Below are 22451 nucleotides of genomic sequence, written 5' to 3'. Positions count from 1 at the left end.
GACTGGTTTGTATTTCTGCCATGCTTTCCCCTCACAACATCATGATTCTTAAAGCCTTTCATCCCATTTGGAGTTGCCCTACATAGTGAGCTCCCACAGGGGTTGATGGGATCTGACATGTTCATTGCTTCATCCCCAGTTCCTGGCACATAGGAGGCCCCAATTAATGCTGTATACATGCATGGAAAAAAATTACCAGAGATATTGTTGCTTAGACTTTGGCTAACATCTCCACAGCTGCCCTTGTTTTACAGTATTTTTATTTTATTTTTTCCTGTAAAGCCGCTGAAACTTAGAAGCTGATTCTGTCACAGTTTAAGATGCCTTTGGAAAATTCTGCATTCTTCTTAGATGAATCTTTAGAACTTGGTGAGTTTCACTAGATACCTTCAGTTTTCATTTTGAGCTCAGAAATATGCCGTGTTCTTTCTTTTTCTTTTTTTTTCTGCGTAATTCAAAATTATTGGATATAGTGATGTTTGCACTCTCCTGGCAAGAAGCATAGGACAAAGTATTATAAAAATATTTAGAGCATGATCTGCTACTTGTTTTGATAGCCTTAATTTGTCTTTAGAATTTTAATTTTTTGAGGAGTAAAGACTTATTGATTGGTAAGATAATTGGTATGGAGATATAAAGTATTTTCACTAATTCTTAAAATTTTTCAGTTACTACTCAGAAGTAAGATTTATAACATCTTTTTCTGAGATGAAGGTGATTTGCAAATGACTGAAAAATAAAATAAGAATTATTTCCTGTTATATTTTAAGTGTAGCGATAAAGAATTAGTTAATGAGGTAAAGAAGGGCCAGTCACCCACTGCAGCTCCAGCTTATAAGCAAGTCTATCAGGAGTCTGCAAAATACCAAATCCAGCCTGTTGCTTGTTTTTCTATGACCTATGAGCTAAGAATAGTGTTTAAATTTTGAAATGATTAGAGGAAAAGAAAATCTCAAAAGAATACTATTTTGTGACGTGAAAATGATATGAAATTCATATTTCAGCATCTGTGAATAAAGCTTAATTGTAACACAGCCATTCTTTTTTTTACATATTGTGTATGGCTGTTTTCATGTTCTAGTGGCAGAGTTAATTTAAGTACAGTAGTTGCATCAGAGACCTTAGGGCCCAGAAAGCCAAAAGTATTTACTATGTAACCTTTTACAGAATAAGTTAGCTGACCTATGCTCTTCATGGTTGGAGAAGTATTTATAGGTTGAGTGCTAGTAGCTTCATCTTCAAAATAGGGAAAAATAATACCATTCCTCTCTGAAAGCAAGAGTCTTGGGTTTACTAAATTACAAGTTTCCTAAGGGTAGATACCAGGCCTGTTTTTTAAACAATGGATGCTGCCATAGCTATTGTAGGCCTGACACATGGTTGGCACACAGTCAGTGTTGAGTAAAGAACAAGATCTGTTGTAGCTCTAGTACCTATTATATGTATGTATGATCACAATAATTCTAGTTTCTATGAAGGTTTGCTTATTGGGGCTGGGTGTTTTTTGTTAACTGTAGGAGAGAATTTAAAAACAAAAACAAAAAAAACTGTAGGAGAGAATTTTGATGAAAACAGTAATTTTCTCTGGATCTATTCTTTATAGATAGCCATCAGATCATTGGCCAGATTTATTTGTCTAAGATGATTATATATTGTTATTTTTTGAAATCTTAAGAGACAGGATAAACCACTAATTCAAAAATTACCAATCTCAAAGAAACTTAGAAGCCTCCTTCTTATAAAGCTTTAAAATGTACTAAAAGCTAGTATTAGATAGGAAGATTCATATATTCATATATTCATATATCCTCTGACACTTCCCCAGCTTATCCACTGAAACTCTTTTTTAAATGAACCTTCCCTGTATAGTTTGCTCAAGAACCCAGCTTTTAAAATATTATCCTGCAGAACACCTTGTAAAGATCAGATAGTTTAAATGGCATTTAGTTGAGGAAAACTATTCCAGATTAAAGGAGTCTATGGAGATCGGACAGCTAATCGGACAGATCCTGTATTGGAGGAGGAGGAAAGCCTTAGAGGACTTCATATGCTCAGTTAAAAAAAAAAAAATTGGAAAATAGACATTAAATAAAAATTTTGTATAATAAATTTCCTGAAGTTAGTAACTATATTATGGCTATTTAAGGGAATGTCTTTGTTCTTAAGAGGCATATGTTGATGTATTTAGGGGTAAAAGGGTATGATATATACAACTTATTCTCAAATGGTTCAGCAAATGTTTATCCATATATGATAAAAAAAAATGCGAATGTTAATTGATAAATCTGGATAAAATATACATAGGAGTTTTTTTAACTATTTGTACGCTTTTCTGAAAGTTTGAAAGTATTTCCAAGTAGAAAGTTTAAAGAAATGCCATTAGCAATTATCAAAAGACCTAGAGATTATGTCCAAATACTGTTGCTTTTAAATTACTATTTACTTTCATTAATAATACACTTACAGTACTTGTACTTTTTTCAAAGTGCTTTCACACATACTCTGTTTACATGTTGGTACTATTCTGAACAGTATTTGTTTGTTGGGTGGTTTATGATTAATTTGTGGTCGTCAGTGCAGATACTCTGTTCTGTGATTCTTTACTGGATTTAATAAGTTTGACTTCTAAATATTTTATAAAATTAAGTTACTTTATAGTAATGTGGAGATAAAATGAAATAGAACTTTGCAAATGTAAAAACTGGTATGCAAAGACAAAGTCTTTATATTAGAAGTATTCTTGCTGATTATCTCATCAGTTTTTTCAATCATAAGATCATAGTTAAATACCAATTGGTAGAATTTAGAACTTCAAAAAAATCTTAGGTATAATGCGTTAAATTTTCTTCTGCCTGCTACTTTTCTTTAATGTTCACTATAGCTTGTTTTATTAAAAATCTATTGTGTTCCCTTAGCTCCATAAATATGCTTGGTTTTTAAAAGTAGATCTGGTTTTACTGTCTTACATTTATTCTATTTTGACCTTAAATTTATTATATTTTGAAGGAAATTCAAGAGTTAGGATCTATTATAGTATTTCTCAAACTGGTATTAATAATTGATGACCTTTTTGAGCTTTTTATTTAGTGCCAGACATTATATTCTAAGCATTCTACATTTAGTAATTTATTTCATTTTCACAACAGCCTTATGCTAACACCTTGCCTTGATTTGCTATTCAATTCTAGCTAAAACTGCTGCTAAGCCTCAGAGTCTTAAGTTTTCTTACCTCATTTTTTTTTTTTTTTTGGCCAAATACAAATTATGGAAACTAAGGATTTGGAACTTAATATAGAAAAATTGATCAATAGGGGCACCTGGGTGGTTCAGTCAGTTGGGTGTCCAACTCTTGGTGTTGGCTCAGATCATGGTCTCAGGGTTCTGGGATTGAGCCCGGCATTGGGCTCCGTGCTCCAAGGGGAGTCTGCTTGAGGATTCTTTCCCCATCTCCCTCTGCCTCCCTCCACTTGCGCGCGCACATTATCTCTGAAGAAAAAAAAGCCATTTTAGAATTTTTAGATTGTAAATAATGGGACGGGTCTAACTTCAGCCTAGACTTTCTATTGCCTTCATAATTTGGGAAGGATCCATGTATCAAGATAATTCTTCAGTAATTGTACTGAAAAAGGAAGTAAATACGACTTTTAGTATCCAATTAAGCAAACTGATAATAGAAATGTAGTTTTCCTAGACTTGAATTTTACCAAGTAAAATAACCAAAAAGTTAAAAATTTAAAAATTAAGGGACTGGTATAGTATTGCTAACTTTTAAAACTTTTTGCATTGAATTAAACCATGCTTTTTATAAAGTGGATAAATCTTGAATATCCTTTTGATGAAATTTTATGAAGTCAGCACCCGTTTAACCAATACCAAGATCAAAAGATAGAATATTTTCATCAATCCAGGAGCCTCCTTCATGCCCCCGACAGTCAACACACATTTCCAAAGGTAACTATTTTTCTCACTTCATTTACTATTCATTAGTATTGTCTAATTAGTATTGTCTATTTTTAAACATCTTTTGACTATCTTTTTTGATCAACATCTTGTTTATGTGAGTCATGCATGATGATTCATATAACATTAATTTATTCCTTTTCATTGCTTTGTAATACTTCATTGTATATTGCCACAGTTTATCCATTTTATTGTTGGTGAACATTTGGATCATTATCAGTTTTTGGCTATTACAAACAATGCTGCTGTGAATATTCTTGAGCATGTCTTTTGGTGCACATATGCATGCTGTTTTTTGGTTTTTTTGTTTTTTTGAGTAAATATCTAAGAGTGAAATTGTTGATCATGGTATTTCGCTGTTTAGCTTTAGTAGATGCCCCTAGTTTTTGAAAGTGGTTGAATCAGTTTATACCTACCAACAATGTACAATGGTTCTCACTGCTCTACATCTTCACCAACACTTAAAATTATTAGTGTTTTTTTAATAGTAGCTTCTTTGCCGTATATGTGGTGAAAAATTATTGGAGTTTTAATTTGTAATTCCTTGCTAACTTTAAAGATTTAGCACATATTTATATGCTATTGACCATTTGGATATCCTCTTTTGAGAAATGCCTATTCATGTCATTTGACCATTTTTCTGTTGAGTTGTCTATCCTATGGATTGGTAGGAGTTCTTTATTTCTAGGATAAGTTTTTTGTTGGATTAAGTATTGAAGATATCTATCCTACTTCTTTACTCTTTTAATAGTGTGTCTTTATTAAGAAAATTTCTTAAATTTAATAAAGTCCATCTTACCAAACTGTTCTTTTATGGTTGGTGCTTTTTGTGTTTTAAGAAATCTTTGTCTATCCCAAAGCCAAGAAGGTATTCTTGTATGTTTTCTCTTATAAACTTGATTGTTTTAACCTTTACATTTAGGTTTATGCATGGTATATGATAAGGTTCCTAGTGCATTTTATTTTTCATATGGAAACCCATTTTGTCAAACATTATTTATTGAAAAGACTATCCTTTCCCTAAGTAATACACTAATGCCTTTGTTGTAATTCAGGTGAGTGTTTGTTCATGGGTCTGTTTTTGGACTCTTCTGTTCCATTGGGCTGTTGTTGTGCCAGTGCCATACTCTTCTAATCACTGTAGCTTTAAATCCTCCAATTGTGTTCTTCACAATTGCCTTGGTTTTTATTGGTCCTTTGAATTTCAATAAAAATTTTATATTCAACCTGTCAGTTTTCCTAAATAGATAATCCGCTTTATAGTAAGCAAGTTTAAAAAAATAGTAAGCAAGTTTAATATTATTTAGTATTATTATTGACTAGCTTAATGTGAAATCTGTAGATCATATTAGATATATTAAACATCTTTCAATATTAAGAGTTTCAATACCTTAACTATGGTAGTACCTTGATATAGTTAGGCCTTTTAAAATTTCTCTCAGAATTTTGTGTGTGGAGGTCTTATACATCTCTGTTAACTTTTTAAGGTAGGATAATGATATTGTGGTTATGTTTTTTATTAGTCCTTGTAATTTATAGATTCATACTAGGGTGTTTACAGATGCAATGATACAGTTTTGGGGGTTTACTTTTACTAATGCAAAGGAGGGTGGGAAGGAATGGAGAAGGGGCATTTTAGATGTAACCAGATTGGCCATGATTTGATAATTGTTGAAAATAGGCAATATGTGGGTTAATAATTATATTATTCTTTTTACTTTTGTATGTGTTTGAAAGTTTTCATAAAAAATGGGTTTTAAAAAATGTAATGACTACAGTAGGTTGATACACAAATACATAAGATTCCAGAAGTTTATCGTAATATTTGAAAAAAAATTCTCACAGGTATCAGGTCATTACTCTGAAAATCATTTGTAAATGAAAGAATCAACCATTTAATGTTTTTCTGCACAGATTCTATTCCAGGATAACCAAATAGTTAAGAGGGAAGTTTACCTTTATAGAAGAATCATAGCTGGTAAGAAATGCTGAGAAAATAATAGGTTTAGAAAGTCACCACAGTGCAGCTTCTAATGAAATAATGGATCTAGATAATGATCAGTCAATGACTACTAAAGCCACTAGGTGAAAAGTCTGTTGGGACATGGATATAATACAGTGGGTAGACCCAAGTTGGAGTAAGCCCAATTCTCCCAACTGATTAGAACTAGAAACTCCTAATGAAATACAAAAACCAACTATTTGAAGACTGAAAATTAGTAACAGGCAAATTGAGAAGGGAAGTCAAGGGTAGCCTGTATAATTGTGAGTTTATCAGTTTTTTCTTTCCATGACCCAGCTTTGACAAAATGGTGGGCTGAATTGTGGAACTGCACAGTGGGTGTAGCAGTTAGCAAAAAGTTCAAGAGAAACCCCCATTTCTAGCCAGAGAATAAGGAAGAGGGGTCCCCTTATTTTCCTTTTTCTCTATCAAACTTGCCCTAAGACTATCTCCACTTCTAAAATTGCACTGCCATGGCAGCACTAGCACTTAAAACTCTGAGAGAAAATAATTTCTCTGGCCAGAGGAATTGGGAAAGGGGCTGCTGGAAACTGGAGCATGCTGGGAAAATCTCAGGGAGAAGAGAGCTGAGAGGAGATTCCGTAATTGTGAGTATGAACTCACAAAGGTCCTACCTTACTCGTGAGCTATACATGCACAGAACAGACCCAAAGAAATACAGCAAAGACTTAGAGAACTGAACTATGTTATAAACCACTATTCAGATCCAGACTTGCCTCTTAGTGTTTCATATAAAGGATAAACCCAAATAATATAGTAAAAGTAAAGGCTTTATGTCAGTAAAGTAAAAGTAAAGGCTTTAAAAACTGAACTGACCACCCACAGAAGGCAATACAGACTTACAGTAAACTTCAGTAAAAAAATCAAATTATCCAGAAGGGGTTAATAGAATCTGGGATTTTATAACCTAATATTCAGAATGTCTAGGATATAATCCAGAATTACTTGACATCCCAAGAAACAGGAAAATCTGACCACTTTTTAAGGGAAAAGATAATAAATAGATGCCAAACCTGAGATGATCCAGTGATGGAGTTTTTAGAAAAAGACTTAAAAGCACCTGTTATATCTGTGCTCCTTGAGGTAAAAGTGAACACTCTTGAAATGAATGGAAGCATAGTTCTCCTCTGAAAAATAGAAACCATGTAAAAGAATGAAATGGAAATTTCAGAACCAAAAAATACAATATATGAAATACAAATTCACTGTCTGGGCTCAATAGCAGACATAAATCAACAGAAATCTCAAATCCTGTGTCTTCTGTGTCAAGGGTATGTCTCTGTTCTGTAATACTTCTCAAATCCAGGTTGCACTTTGTGAAACTTGGTGATCGGCCTTCTGGCTGTTAATTAGTGTGCCACTCACACATCCTCTTTTGTCCTTAATTACTCCTACTTGCATGCTACTGGGAAGATTTGTCTGTGCAATGTGAGCCCCATCTCCCTTCCTATTCCACAGATTCAGATAGTGTCTTGATCTGCCATTTTCTAAGACTTTAGCATTTCAGGTGAGGATTCGGCAGTCAGTTTGAATCAGTTTAATCGGGCACCTGGGTGGATCAGTCGTTAAGCGTCTGCCTTCGGCTCAGGTCATGGTCCCAGGGTCCTGGGATCGAGCCCCACATCGGGCTCCCTGCTCTGCGGGAAGCCTGCTTCTCCCTCTCCCACTCCCCCTGCTTGTGTTCCCTCTTTCGCTGTGTCTCTCTTTGTCAAATAAATAAATAAAATCTTAAAAAAAAAATCAGTTTCATCAGGTTTAAAAAATAGTTAATAGTCAATTATGAGACCCACATATATTTATTTTAAAGTTTTGAAAGTAAATAGGGATAAGACAGAAAAGTGGAAATGGATAGCATATATATGATTCATACTGCAAAATCTTACAATGTAAAGGGAGTAAATTTTATCTTAAAGTGTGGATATAATGATTATTTTAGTGAAGAAATGCTGTATGGTAGTTTTCTGAATAATCTGTGGTTCAGGATGCATCTAAACATATTTGAACTAGTTTTCAGATGGTTGTGAACTTGCTTGGCCTACTTGGCTACACAAAAGCAACCTGGCAGTTTACCCAAGTTTTAATAGGTCAAAACAACTGCCTATTTTATAAAGTAATTATACTGCAAAAAATTAGAGGAATACTTGTGGCCTTAAAAATTGATAGATTTTTAGTGGCATTTTACATGGGTCTGGTGGCCTCATTGATGAAGTATATAATATGTCAAAGCATTGTTACCGTATTTGTACATACTAGTTTTAAGTTATTAAATATTGCATGAGCTAGCCCTAAGCCTAATATTTTCATAATACTACTTAATAATCAGATTCCTAACAGGTCCCTGGAGATTTTTTATCACTAATGAAATTCTGTACTTCTGGGTTGATATAATTTATTCATTCATTTTCACCCTCCCTTTCCTCTCCATTCCTCTCCCTCCCTCCCTTCTCCCTCCCCCTCAGATCCATCTCAGAAATTTACATACACCCAGGGGTGCCTGGGTGACTCAGTTGGTTAAGCGACTGACTTTTGGTTTTGGCTCAGGTCCTGATCTCATGGGTCAAGGGATCGAGCCCTGCATCAGGCTCCACGCTCAGCAGGAGTCTGCTTGGATATTTTGTCGTTCTGCTCCTTCCCTCACTCGCTCGCTTGCTCTGTCAGATAAATAGATAAAATCTTGTGGGGAAGAAAGAAATTTACATACACTTGTCTTTTTAAAACAGGCCAATCCATGAAGGATCGGATTTAATTAATCTTTGGACATCTGTTTGACACTTATAAAATTATGTCTTTTTTTAATGCAATTATGTCTTTTTTTTTAGTGCAGTATAACACATGAATTAGTTGTCCAAAAGGGAAAGTATGCTTTCATATTCTTTTGGACATTAAAATAACTTTTGCCATTCAGAAAAAAACAGACAGGGACGCCTGGGTGGCTCAGTTGGTTAAGTGACTGCCTTCGGCTCAGGTCATGATCCTGGAGTACCGGGATCGAGTCCCGCAAGGGGCTCCCTGCTCAGCGGGGAGTCTGCTTCTCCCTCTGACCCTCCTCCCTCTCATGCTCTCTGTCTCTCATTCTCTTTCTCTCAAATAAATAAATAAAATCTTTAAAAAAAAAAAAAAAAAAGACATAGAGCCTCTTGGGGCCATATAGCAATAATGTTAGGCTTGAAAGTTGCAGTTGAACTGGAACATGAAATATCATCCACATTATTTTTCAGTTCCCTTGAAGAAACATGAAAAGATAGCTCAGAAGTTATAATACTTTAATAATATAATACAAAAAAAAAAAGGTTACAAACTACTTGGCATGGTGGTGTAGTCGTTTATCTATTTTTTTTTTTTTTTTAGAGATTTTATTTATTTATTAGGGAGAGAGAAAGCACAAGCAGCGGGAGTGGCAGGCAGAGGGAGAAGCAGGCTCCTCACTCAGCAGGGAGCCCGACGCGGGGCTTGATCCCAGGACCCTGGGATCATGACCTGAGCCGAAGGCGACGCTTAACCAACTGAGCCACCCAGGCGTCCCTATCTATTGATAGATCAAATTATTCTTTAATGTGTTATCTTCACCAAAGATAACTTAATTTTGTCTTCACCAAAGAGAGACTTCTTTGGTCATGGAATGTGGTAGGCAGAACAATGGTCCTTCAAGATGTCCATGCCCTAATTCCCAGAACCTTGTCACTGTGTTACGTTAAGTGGCAAAGAGGAATTACAGTTGGGAAGTTTATCTTGGATTATCTGGGTGGGCCCAATGTGATCAATTACTAGGGTCTTTGTAAGGGAAAAGGGAGGCAGAAGAGATGGCAGCTTGAGAAGCACATGGCCTGCTGCTGGTTTTGAAGATTGAGGAGGGGAGCCATAAGCCAAGGAAGGTGAGCAGCCTTGAGAAGGTTGTAAAGGCAAGGAAACATTTTTTGCTAAAGTTTCCTGAGAGGAACATAGCCCTGCTGACCCTTTGAGTTTAGCCCAGTGAGACCTATATTGGACTCAGATCTGCAGAACTGGGAGAGAATAAATTTGTGTTTTTTTTTCATTCCATTAAGTTTGTGGTAATGTGTTTTAGAAGCCATAGGAGACTAATACATGGTACATCCGTTTAGTTTTTCACTAACAACATGAATTTTGCATACTGATTAATTGAATCCTGATGTGAATGACAGTGTGATTTCCTGTGAATGTTAATTCTAGTTTATTTAAGTTTTTTTGTGTTGGTAATATGTTAGGCACTGATGAATGGACCTTTGTTTACCCAGGGGTCTTTGCTTACTACCTCATGGGAATGGTGAGAAGTTCATTGTGGTTGAGAGTAAGGAGTATGTCTACAGTGAGGGTGGAATGGGGGATGAGGCTAGAGAAATAGAATGAAGCTGGAAAGGAAAATCAGTACCGTGCAATGTGGCAAGAGAAGTGACCTTCAGAAGCCTTGGTTTCCCCTCCACGTGTTCTTCAGTATTTGTATTATTTGTGCCTGTGTTAATAAATGCTGTAAGTTGGAATTATAAGAAGTTTTTATTATCAGTATGACTTGAGCTGTATAGAGTTGTAAGCAATCATTGCATTTTGCTGTAGAATGTCTTATGGAGTGGCTTATCCATAATAAATGTACAAAGGATTCAGTGGCAAAAAGGAAGGCATTTAGACAAACACAAAAAAGAAAAAGCATTTCTGTCTCTTATATTCCCTGACCATCTCAGATAAACTTGCCTTGTTCCTTTGTGCCTTTCCTGGGATGAGAAATTGTGAGGGCCTACCAAAGATTAGGAGGCTAGGACAGGTTGGGGGGAAAAAAAAAGTCATAGGCATAAATAAATAAATTAGAGCTGTACTGCCAATTTAAAAAAAAAATCTGTTTTTTTGTGGTTTTTGAATCAAGCAGATCACATGCTAGCTATCTCTGCTTGTGTGAGCTATAGAGGGATCAGTGTTTGAAATAGAGAATATCGAGAGGCATGTGATTATTTCTAATGGTGAGTTCTAGAATAATTCAGGGGAATGAGTGGGAAGTAGGATGGTGCACAGGATTTTGGAGGGGAGGAAGTGAAGGAACTGACTGGCCAACATGTTGAGAGGATCGTTGTTACAGATATTAAAATTGAAAAACAACGACAGAAGAGGTATTAAAGAGAGTAACAACCCTGGGGGAACAAGAGGGCTTGTTCTGGGAGTTTATGAATGATTATAACACGGAGAGGGTAGTAGCTGATATCATCTGGAGGCATGAGTTCAAAACTGGATATTTTAGGGAGGGGAGGAAGGGGAATAATTCGGCAATGAGAGTGAGGAACAAGGAGGTCTGCCTCACCGCCGGGACCTAGTCATTTGTGACATGGGAGAAGGAAATAGCTGTCATTTGAAAGGACTGGAGTTAGAGCAGAACTTCTAGAGGAGAGTGGGGTTTCATTTGGCGCAAGAAAGGTGAAGACAATGTGCAGCAACGAATTGAGGAAATAGGAGATTTTGTTAATGATATCACCGTGAGTTCCAGAGAACACAGTTAAAGGAGTTTGGAAATTGGGAAAGGAAGGGAAAAGGGATCAATGTAGGGATATAAAGAGTATATAAGGACAAGAATCCAGGTGATGGTGTGTGTGTGTGTGTGGGGTCTTGGGCCTCTCTTGGTGACTGATATAAAAGGAAAGTAGGGCATAATGGGATTAGTCTTGATTGTTTCCAAGGCAAGTTACTGTAAATATTGAGGGAGAGAGATTTGAGAAAGGCAAATTTATCCAGAGCAGCCAGAGATATTTGGACTTGCATTAAGTTTCTATTGCTGTCCTACAAATTACCACTTAATGGCATAAAACAATAAAAATGTATTATCTTATAGTCAGTCCTGAAGCTCAGAAGTGCCACATGGGTCTCACTGGGCTAAATTCAAGGTGTCAGCGGTGGTGCATTCCTTTCTGGAAAATTCCTTTCTCTCTTTTCAGAGGAGAATCTGTTTGTTATGTTTTCAAGCTTCTTGAGGCCTCACATTCCTTGTCTTATGGCCCCTTTCTTCTGCCTTCAAAACCAACAACATTGTATCTTTCTGACCCTTCTGTTTCATAATCTTTCTTTTTTTTTTTTTAAAGATTTTATTTACTTATTTGAGAGAGAATGAGAGAGAGAGTACATGAGAGGGGGGAGGGTCAGAGGGAGAAGCAGACTCCCCACTGAGCAGGGAGCCCGATGCGGGACTTGATCCAGGGACTCCAGGATCATGACCTGAGCCGAAGGCAGTCGCTTAACCAACTGAGCCACCCAGGCGACCCTGTTTCATAATCTTTCTGACCACAACCGGGAAAGGTCTCTCTTTTTTTTTTTAATTTTTTTCAATTTATTTCCAGTTTAGTTAACATACAGTGTTACAGTAGTTTCAGGTGTACAATAGAGTGATTCAAGACTTCCCTACAACAACCTGTGCTCATCATCACAAGTGCACTCCTTAATCCCCTTTGCCTATTTCACCCATCTCCACCCCACCTCCCCCCAGCTAACCATCAGTTTGTTCTCTAGAGTTAAGGATCTGTTTCTTGTTTGTCTCTCTTTCCTTCCCCCCCCCCGCCCTCTTCCCCGCCCTTTTTCCCTTTGCTCATTTGTTTTGTTTCCACATACGAGTGAAATCATATGGTATTTATTTGTCTTTCTCTGACTGACTTTGCTGTGCATTATACTCTGTAGCTCCATCCATGTTGTTGTAAATGGTAAGATTTCATTCTTTTTTATGGCTGAATAATATTCCTGTGTGTGTGTGTGTGTGTGTGTGTGTGTGTGTGTGTGTGTGTACATATACATACATACACATATACTACATTTTCTTTATCCATTCATCTATGAATGGACACTTGGGCTGCTTCCATAATTTGGCTATGGTAAATAATGCTGCTGTAAACATAAGGGTGCATGTATCTGAAAGGTCCTCTACTTTTAAAGACTCAACATGATTGTACTATACCCACAGATGATTCAGGATAATCTCCCCATCTCAAGATCTTTAACCTTAATCACATCTGCAAAGTCCCTTTTTGCCATGTAAAGTGACATTTTACAGACTCCAGGGATTAGGGCATGATCCTTTTAGTGGTGCCATTATTTTGCCTACCACAGGGCCCCCCTCTTTCTTCCTGCTGAGCCTAGTAAAAAGGCTGTGGGGGGGGTGGAGTGTAGCTTCAGGGTTATGGTACCTGGTTCAGTGTGTAATTCACTCTGAGACTCAGGCTTCAGCTCTGCACCTTCAGATCTTCTGTGGGACTCAATGGAGGCTGGGGACAGGTTCAGGCATCATTCTCATCTCTGAAAAAGGAATAAGGTGCTCCTGTATTCTGTGGACCAGATCAATCCATTACATGAATTGGGACCTCAGGCATTATTTGAAGAAATACATTAGTTAAAAAAAAAAAAAAAAAATACATTAGTTGAATCATTGGAATAGTCTTGTGTCCTACTAAGAAAGTTGTACTAATTTTTTAGTATTTATTTAATGAGGCTTCAAAAATACTTCACATTTAGACCTTGGAAAGACGAGAGTTCTGGCCATTTGTTGTTTGTCTTGAGCCAGAATTTTGTCTGGTTCATAAAAGTTTGGTTTGGGGTATGTTTCTTGTTCTTACTGTGAGCAGTTTCAGTTAATTTTGGAAACTCCTATACATAGAGTTAAGAATGTTTTTCATCTTGCTAATATTTTACATCCATTGTAGGTAGGGGTAGGCTAATGTTCCCATTTAGTATTGAGTAAGTTAAGAACTATTTAATTTCATCTTTAGTCATACGTTAAACAAAAAAATACTTGAATCTTTCGGGCGCCTGGGTGGCTCAGTCGGTTAAGCGACTGCCTTCGGCTCAGGTCATGATCCTGGAGTCCCGGGATCGAGTCCCGCATCGGGCTCCCCGCTCGGCGGGGAGTCTGCTTCTCCCTCTGACCCTCCTCCCTCTCGTGCTCTCTGTCCCTCATTCTCTCTCTCGCAAATAAATAAATAAAATCTTAAAAAAAAAAAAATACTTGAATCTTTCTTTATAAGTTAAAATTGTTCTCTTAGGAATAATTATCTCTCTAGTTATAATACAAACATTGAGCGTTCTGCAGAAGCAAGTTAGAATTTTTCATAAATGATGGTAAACGAAGTTGAGGATTGATGCTTGGGTTTTGTATTATACCAGTCAATTAAATTTCAGCACTACTTTTAATTAATGTTAATAGATCCATCAGTTCCAGAAATAATCTGTGATATCAGATTTAACTAAACTAAATTCCAAAGTAGGTCAGTGGGTCAGTAGGTTATTAGGTTAGAAAAAGATTTATTGTAGTTTTCCAGTTTTTAAATGCAGGTTCCTGATTTAATCATTTTAAATTAATAATTTAAAGATTATTGATAATTAGATGAAATTAAGAGTTTTTTCTTTAAATTATGTCAACAGTACATAGGAAAATAGCCTCTGTTACTCTTATTTTGTAGCAGTAACATGTTATTTTGTTACTCATATTTTGTTTTCTGGAATGGATAAACATGTAATTTTATGTTCCTTATGTATAGCTAGGGCTCTAATGTTGGACAATTAAAAGAAAAAGAAAAAGGCAACACTTAAGTTTTCCTAAAATAATAGTGCATGTTCATGCGAGAAATTTTAGAACATACTAAAAAAATTAAAAATTCATAAGCTACTTAGGAATAACTACAGTTTTACTTTTGGCTTATTTCTATTTATATTTGCTATATCTTGATGCCAATGTTACTGCTATTAGATGCTTAAATTCTTTCTAACTTTACTAGATTGTGCACAATAGTACAATGAATATAAAACTTTGGCTGCACCTCTGATTGTTTCCTTTTTTCTCAAAGTAAAATTACTGGGTCAAAGGGTATAAATATTTTCAAGCTATTGATACATCTCACTAAACTTTTTCTCACCAAACTTTAAGAAAGGGATTTCTAATTTACTATCTTAAAGCAGTGCTCAGTGTCTGTTTCATAGCTCCTTCACCAAAGGTATCAAATTCTTTGTTATTAAATACAATGGACATTTTACAGTCATTATCTTGTCTGCACTGCAATATTAACATTGTCAACTTCTCAAAACACTCTTTTCCTTTAAATTTAGTGACAGCTAATCCTTCTTGGCTTTCTTCTCTTTGATCCTTTGCCATCTAGTTGATACTATTTAATACACCAATCATATTTAAGATTCATTTGCTGTTTTCTGTGTACTATCCCAAACATGTAACATATTTAATCCTCAGAACAACTGCATGTACCTACTATTATATCCATTTTAAAAATGAAAAAATGATGCATAAAGATGAAGTGACTAGTCTGAGACCCACAGCTAATAAAGGGACTGAGCTATAATGCTACCCAGGAAGTCTGTTTTCAGAGCCCATTTCTTTTTTTATTTGTTTAATTCTTGTTTAAATTACTTAAAAATTTTTGTTTTATTGAAGTATGGTTGACACACAGTGTTACATTAGTTTCAGGTGTACAGCATTGTGATTGGACAACTCTATACATTATGCTGTGCTCACCAAAAGAGTAATTACCATTGGTCACCATACAACACTATTATAATACCATTGACTATATTCTCTGTACTGTGCCTTTTATTCCCATGACTTATATTCATTCTGTAACTGGAAGCCTGTATCTCCCACTCCCCTTCCCCCATTTTGCCCATCCCTTGACTCCCCTCACTCCACCTCTGGCAACCACCAGTTCTTTGTATTTATGGGTCTGTTTCTGTTCTTTTTATTTGTCCATTTGTTTTTTTAAGATTCCATATATAAGTGAAATCATATGGTATTTGTCTGACTTATTTCACTTAGTTTAATGCCTTCTTGGTCCATCCATGTTGTCACAAATAGCAAGATCTTTCTTATGGCTGAGTAATATTCCATGTCCCAGTACCATCTATTGAAGACACTGTCTATATTCTCTCCTCCTTTGTTACAGATTAATTGACCATATATGTGTGGGTTTATTTCTGTGTTCTCCATTCTGTTCCATTGATCTCTTTGTCTGTCTTTGTGTTGGTACCATATTGTTTGGATAACTATAGCTTTGTAATATATCTTGAAATCTATGATTATGATACCTCCAGCTTTGTTCTTTTCTCAAGATTGCTCTGGCTATTTGGAGTCTTTTGTGGTTCCATACAAATGTTGGCATTATTTGTTCTAGTTTTGTGAAAAATACTGCTGATATTTTGATGGGTATTAAACTGAATCTGTAGATTGCTATGGGTAGTACAGACATTTTAACAATATTAATTCTTCCAACCCATGATCATGGAATATCATTCCATTTGTTTGTGTCATCTTCAATTTCTTTCATTAATGTTTTATAGTTTTCAGAGTATAGGCAGAGTTCATTTCTTTAAGTTCCTTGCTCTGCCTCCTTCCCATTTTATTAGTTGTCTTCTGGTTTCTAAAATACTAATTTTTCATCAAGTTTCAATCTTAGCCTTTCTTTTTCTTAAATGTTTTTCCTAGAAAATCCCATCACTGTCTTTAATTTATATATTTATGTTGATGACTCCCACTTTACATCTTCATCCAGTTCTTTCTTGAGTGCCAAGCTAACTTCTAACCATCTACTGGATGTTTTTCCTCTTGCATATCCCTTAGATATCTTAAACACAACATGTCTAAAACTGAATCCATCATCTAAAATATATGTGAGGTATCTGTAACAGAGTGATTAAGAGTATAGTTCAAGCTAAACTATCAGCATTCAAATCTCAGCTTTATTGATGACCTTCCTTAGCTTACCTATACTCTTTGTTTTTCAGTTTCCTCGTCAGTAAAATGGAGATAATAATAGAGCTTACCTCATCTGATTGTTGAGAGTCTTAAATGAGAGAAGACTTTAAGGAATGCTGGGCACATACTAAGTGTTCAAAAAATAGTAGCCACTGCTTTCAATGTCATTATTAGCTCTCGTTTTCCTCCAGCTTATTCTTCCTATGTTTCCTATCCAACCCACAGAGATGTCCAAGCCAAAATTTGGGTGATATTCTCAACTGCTTCCTGAACCATACTTCTTCTGATAACTAATCACAAGTTCTGTCTAGTCATCTTAGCATTTATTAAAATTCTTTTTTTTTTTTTAAGATTTCATTTATTTATTTAGAGAGAGAGAGCGTGAGTGAACGCGTGCAAGTGGGGGCTGGGGCAGAGGGAGAGAGACAAGTATACTCCCCACTGAGTGAGGAGCCCGATCTGAGGCTCGATCCCAGGACCTAAGTTGAAGTCAGACACTTAACCGACTGAGCGATCCAGTACCCTTATTTATTAAAATTCTTATATTTCTTTATATAACCTCTGCCTCTGTATTATTTTGCCTGAATTACTATAATAACCTTCTTCTCTTAGTCTCCCTAACTCTAGTTTTGCCTTCTTCATTCCATTCTTTATATTGTAGCCAGAATGATATTTCAAAAGAACAAGACTATTAATGTTACTTCCCTGCTTAAAGCTACTTCAGTGTTTTCATGTTGCCGTTGAGGGGCAGGTGATTTTTTTTTTAACCTTCATGTGGCCTTTCATGATATACACACCTCATCATTCTTATCTCTTACCCCCAGTTTTTACCCCACCCTGTCCTTGGTTTTTGCTCTAATCATGCTGAACTACTTAGAGTACCCTAAAATTATAGTTCTTGCTTGTGTGTCCAGACCTTTGCATTTACTGTTCTTTTGGCATCACAGTTCTCTGTCTCTTGGCCTGGTGAATTTTATTCATCCTAAAGATTTCAACTTAAGGATTACTTCTTCCAGGAGGCTTCCTCAACGACTCTGTGTCCCTCTTATGTATTCACAGAGCATTTTGTGCATGCGTTTGGGAAGTGCCTCAAATGCAGTTGATATGACTGTTTTGCCATTTTAAAACTACCATTAGCACAGTGTTGGACACTTGTATTGGTGCTCAGTAAATATTTGCTGAATGATAACTATATGAAGTATAATTTTTAAGGAATCACTAATATTTATAACAAAGCTTCTTTGATATTTAGCCAGGAATAATTTTATATTTATTAGCCATTTGTTTTCTTTGTGCCTCATTTGGTTATACTTTTTGCTCATTTTGGGGGGTTGGATTTTATTTTATTTTTATTTTTTTCAAATAAGTCTCGATTTTAATAAGATCCTCTACACACACATTTGCTACTGAAAATTGAAATAGCACATCAAAAAATTTTTATTACAATTCAGTTTTTGAAAACCAGAAAATTTAGCCTGTGCACTCAGCCCTAATTATGCTCTAACCAAACCACCCAAAGTTTTCTGTGTATTCCTTCTGCACAAGTTACTTAGCTTCCAATTTTTGATGCTAGGTTTTATCTTAATGACTTCAGGCTTCTCAAACACACAGGCCACATTCAAAACCTATTAGTGCTTCCTTAGGTCAAATCAAAACGTGGAAGTATATTAAGGTCATTCAGATGCAAACTACGGGATTCCTCACAAATTACTGGTATCAAGGTAGAAAAGATACAAAAAAAGACAGAGCTTATATCATAGATTCGTAAAATATTATGCAGTTTGTCCTAACATAGAGCAGCTTTCGTAAGCTCTGCTGCGTAATGATCCTAAAATTACTAGCAAGAAGAAACAGTACAAGAATAAAGTTTATGTTTACATAGGCTCTGTGTCATAATTATTCTCCATGCTGGTGTCCTCAGAAAGATCTTTATGTTGCAGGCAGTGATGACGGCTTCGTCTAAATCTTTCCACTCTTGATTCAGACTCAGTTTCCTTCTGCTGTAGATTTTTTTGAAGCATGGACCACTGGTTGAGGTAGTGCTGGTATTGAATCAGTCGCATCATCCTTTCCATCCTTTCTTTCCAAGCAGTTATCAAAGTCCTTATTCCACCCCTCCTCCTGCTGCTGAGGATGCGGTCAACAAGCCCCTGTGGTTTCTTCTCTCTGTCCTGCTGTTGGGGTAGATATTCTGGTAGAGGGGAAGGGAGTTTGATACTGGGGTTGAGAGTCAATTTACTAAGGTTCTTTATTAATACTTCAGAGATAGTTTGAGAGGCAGCTGAGCCTTCCTGGGAATTCTCTTCACTGGGCATCTGAGATGATCCTGGGGCCCAGGTTGGGTAAAGCTGCTTTGGTGAATCCATTGAAAGCCTAAGGTGGGGGGTTCGGGGGTGGGGGGGTTGGATTTTAACATTTTTCTGAATAACTTCTAAATATCCTTATGTGGTAAAGATAATAACCCTTTGTCATGCTGCAAATGTTTAAGCCGTTTGTTTTTTTCCAAGGGGGAGTTGCCATTTGTGTTTATTTTGTTAATAAAAATAGGTATCCCTATTCATTATATCTTTTATTCTTCACAAGAACCCTCTTAGCTAAGAATTCTGAGGCTTAGGGTGGTTTTGTTATTTTCCAGAGATTTCCATCCATGCCTTTCTAAATTCCGTAGATCTTAAGTTTTATACTGACTCCTCCAGCATGCTGTTTATTAGCTGCTGTAATTCTGACTGGGTAGCACTATCCCAAAGTACTTAAAACTAACTAGGACACAGGGATCTGGCTTCTGAATTTTGTTTCATGCACATTTTAGGAACTCAGTCCTGTTGCTCTGGTGCTTTTGACTCAGACCACTTATTTTTGATTCCTTCAATTTCCCAGAGTATTGTTTTGTTATCAAAAATCGCCTTTTCTCAAAAATATATCTTTTGCTATAAAAAAATATCCTTTTTTGGGCGCCTGGGTGGCTCAGTCGTTAAGCGTCTGCCTTCGGCTCAGGTCATGATCCCAGGGTCCTGGGATCGAGTCCCACATCGGGCTCCCTGCTCGGCAGGAAGCCTGCTTCTCCCTCTCCCACTCCCCCTGCTTGTGTTCCTGCTCTCGCTATCTCTCTCTCTCTGTCAAATAAATAAATAAAATCTTAAAAAAAAAAAAATATCCTTTTTTGTTGCTGTTATTTTGCATATACAATTATATTCTTTATTCAAAAAAATTTAGAATGGGGCACCTGGGTGGCTCAGTTGGTTGGGTGACTGCCTTTGGTTCACATCATGATCCTAGAGTCCTGGGATTGAGTCCCACAGGAAGTTGGCTTCTCCCTCCGACCCTACCCCCTCTCATGCTCTCTCTCTCTCATTCCCTCTCTGTCAAATAAATAAATAAAATCTTTTAAAAAATAAAAAAAATTTAGAATGGGCATTGGGTGGGTCAGAAGCAAACTTGACTGTAAAGTTTTGCACTAATTTTGTGGCAAGGTTGAATTGGTCTCATTTAATTCAGTTATTCACCAGTGCCAGTTGAGAAATAGGATTTGTCGAATACTCTGACAGGTCCTAGTAATAGATGGATAAGTAAATTATTACTCCTGTTTTGAAGAAACTCATGATTTAGAAGAATATTGTCAATGAGAATGTTATAGTGATATTCCACTTCTACAATGAAAAATAGTAAGAACACAGTAATTCCTAATTTTCCTTGTCAGTGAAAGAACATTTATAACTGAAATTGACAGCTTCCTGAAGTTTACAGCACCAAAAAATTTGAGTAAAATTCACCCTCATTTTCCTTCTTGAAGGTGAAAATGAAAACTAAAGTATGCACGTGTGCGTGCAAACACACACACACAGAAAGTAGGGAGACAGTGGGAGAAACCAAATATGAACCAGCTATATGTGAATAGTTGACTCTTTAATAAATATTATGTAAAGATGATTATCAGTCACTATTGGGTCGTGACCATTTTCATATTAGCTGAGGCAGAGACTTCCGTGAAAGTAATTCATATATGCTCATTGGCATTCTTTTTTTTTTTTGAGCTCCCTACACTGTTTATCATGAATCTTTTTTTTTTTTTTTTTTTAAGATTTTATTGATTTATTTGACAGAGAGAAAGACAGCGAGAGAGGGAACACAAGCAGGGTGAGTGGGAGAGGGAGAAGCAAGCTTCCCGCCGAGCAGGGAGCCCGATGTGGGGCTCGATCCCAGGACCCTGGGATCATGACCTGAGCCGAAGGCAGACGCTTAACGACTGAGCCACCCAGGCGCCCCTGTTCATTGGCATTCTTAAAGCAAGTATTTGAACTATTGAGAACTGATTCACAGGAAAACTATTAAATAGTAAATACTGTGGCAGCCTCTGTACAGTTGGTGTTATAATGCTTTAGATCATGTCATTAATTTGTGCCATGGTCTATTACAGGAAAAGGCCTAAGAAATTCCTTGTTGTTAACTAGTTACTTCAATTTATTTAGTACCTATAATCTCTAACATAGAGCTTGAACTTCTCTCGATTCTTAAATACTTACTGACTTAAAATGAGTAATTGACAGCCTTAATCTAATCTATTGTACCTTTATTTTTCTGTAATTTTTTTACTGTAATAAAAATTGAAAAAAATTGAGTCTGTCATAAATTTTTTTTTTTTACTTTAAAGTTCCTAGGTAAAAATACACTTGGTGATTTAAACATTAAAATTATTTTATTAAAGTGACACTAACTTTTAGGGTTTAAAAAAATTATATGGAAAAAAGAAAACAAATAACAAAGCCACCACTTTGTCCTAACAAGTAAAAAGGTGAATGGTCAGAAAAAATCAATTCTTGGATGCATAAGAAAGGGGGGCACACAGGGAAAATTTGATCACAGGGCAATCTCCCTAAGATTAGAGAGTCAGGTAAATAGAGGAAGTCACAGCTTCCTAGAACAGAGACTGAGGAGCTGAAACCACCTCAGAAACCAGTGCAGAACCAGAACTGTAATTGACAAGTTGCTGGAGGCTCACTATATATAACTTTGACAATTGAAAACTCCAAAGGGACCCAATCATAGGGGGCCTCAACAATATTGTGAGATTTACCTCTAAGAGCTCAACCAGGTTCCCACAGTGAATATCAGAAATATCTCCTCTTGCTTCCAGCAGGAGTAAGGGAAAAAGAACCATTTTGAAATACACCAGAGTACTGTGTTCTTAACAAGACCCACTCTCAGGGGAAACTAGTTAACGGGAGTCTAACTCATCCGGAAGAAGAGAAATACCAAATGCCTACCTACTCTAACCATGTTAGTTTAAGGAGGGAGAAAAAAACCTGAGAAACATTGATGAACTTCACAGTCCAGATGCACAGGCTTACTGAAAGATTGAGACCTAATCATGGGACTATAGAATGCTTCCCCTCCCCCCCCACACCCCACCACCACATTACTAATGGCCTGTTTATAGCAGTTCCTTTTACCTAGTGCATCATGTCCAGCAATCAAGAAAAAATTACGAGGCATACCAAAAGACAACACAATTTGAGGGGACAGAACAAATATCAGAACCAGACATGGCACAAGGATGTTTCAGCTATCAGATCAGGAATTTAAAGTAACTATAATTAATGTGCTCAGGGATCTAATGGATAAAATAGACAATGTGCAAGAACAGGCGGGCAGTGTAAGTGGAGAGATGGAAATCCTAAAAAGGTAGATAAGGAGTTAAACACTGTACCAGAAATTAAGAATACCTTTGATGGGCTTATT

At 36.3% G+C, this 22451-nt stretch overlaps 1 protein-coding gene across 24 annotated transcripts in view; it reads left to right on the top strand.

The window, feature by feature from the left end:
- CLOCK (clock circadian regulator) overlaps window positions 1-22451 on the top strand; it is a 142399-nt gene that overhangs the window by 28785 nt on the left and 91163 nt on the right. For 7 of the 24 annotated variants that reach the window (XM_078068636.1, XM_078068641.1, XM_078068635.1 and 4 more), the window contains 2 exons: window positions 283-369; window positions 3909-3951. The exons of 4 other annotated variants lie outside the window; for them this stretch is intronic. In XM_078068636.1, the coding sequence (XP_077924762.1) occupies window positions 321-369; window positions 3909-3951 (92 nt within the window). In that variant the 5' untranslated portion in view covers window positions 283-320. Of the gene's footprint in view, window positions 1-282; window positions 370-3810; window positions 3952-22451 lie in introns of those variants that run through there. 13 more of the 24 variants (XM_078068646.1, XM_078068654.1, XM_078068649.1 and 10 more) reach the window with 5 other exon arrangements.

The sequence above is a fragment of the Halichoerus grypus genome, chromosome 3, assembly GCF_964656455.1.
Source record: "Halichoerus grypus chromosome 3, mHalGry1.hap1.1, whole genome shotgun sequence".
Classification (NCBI taxonomy): Eukaryota; Metazoa; Chordata; class Mammalia; order Carnivora; family Phocidae; genus Halichoerus; species Halichoerus grypus.
The sequence above is the reverse complement of the archived record's forward strand: the minus strand, read 5'-3'. Positions and strand labels throughout refer to the sequence as shown.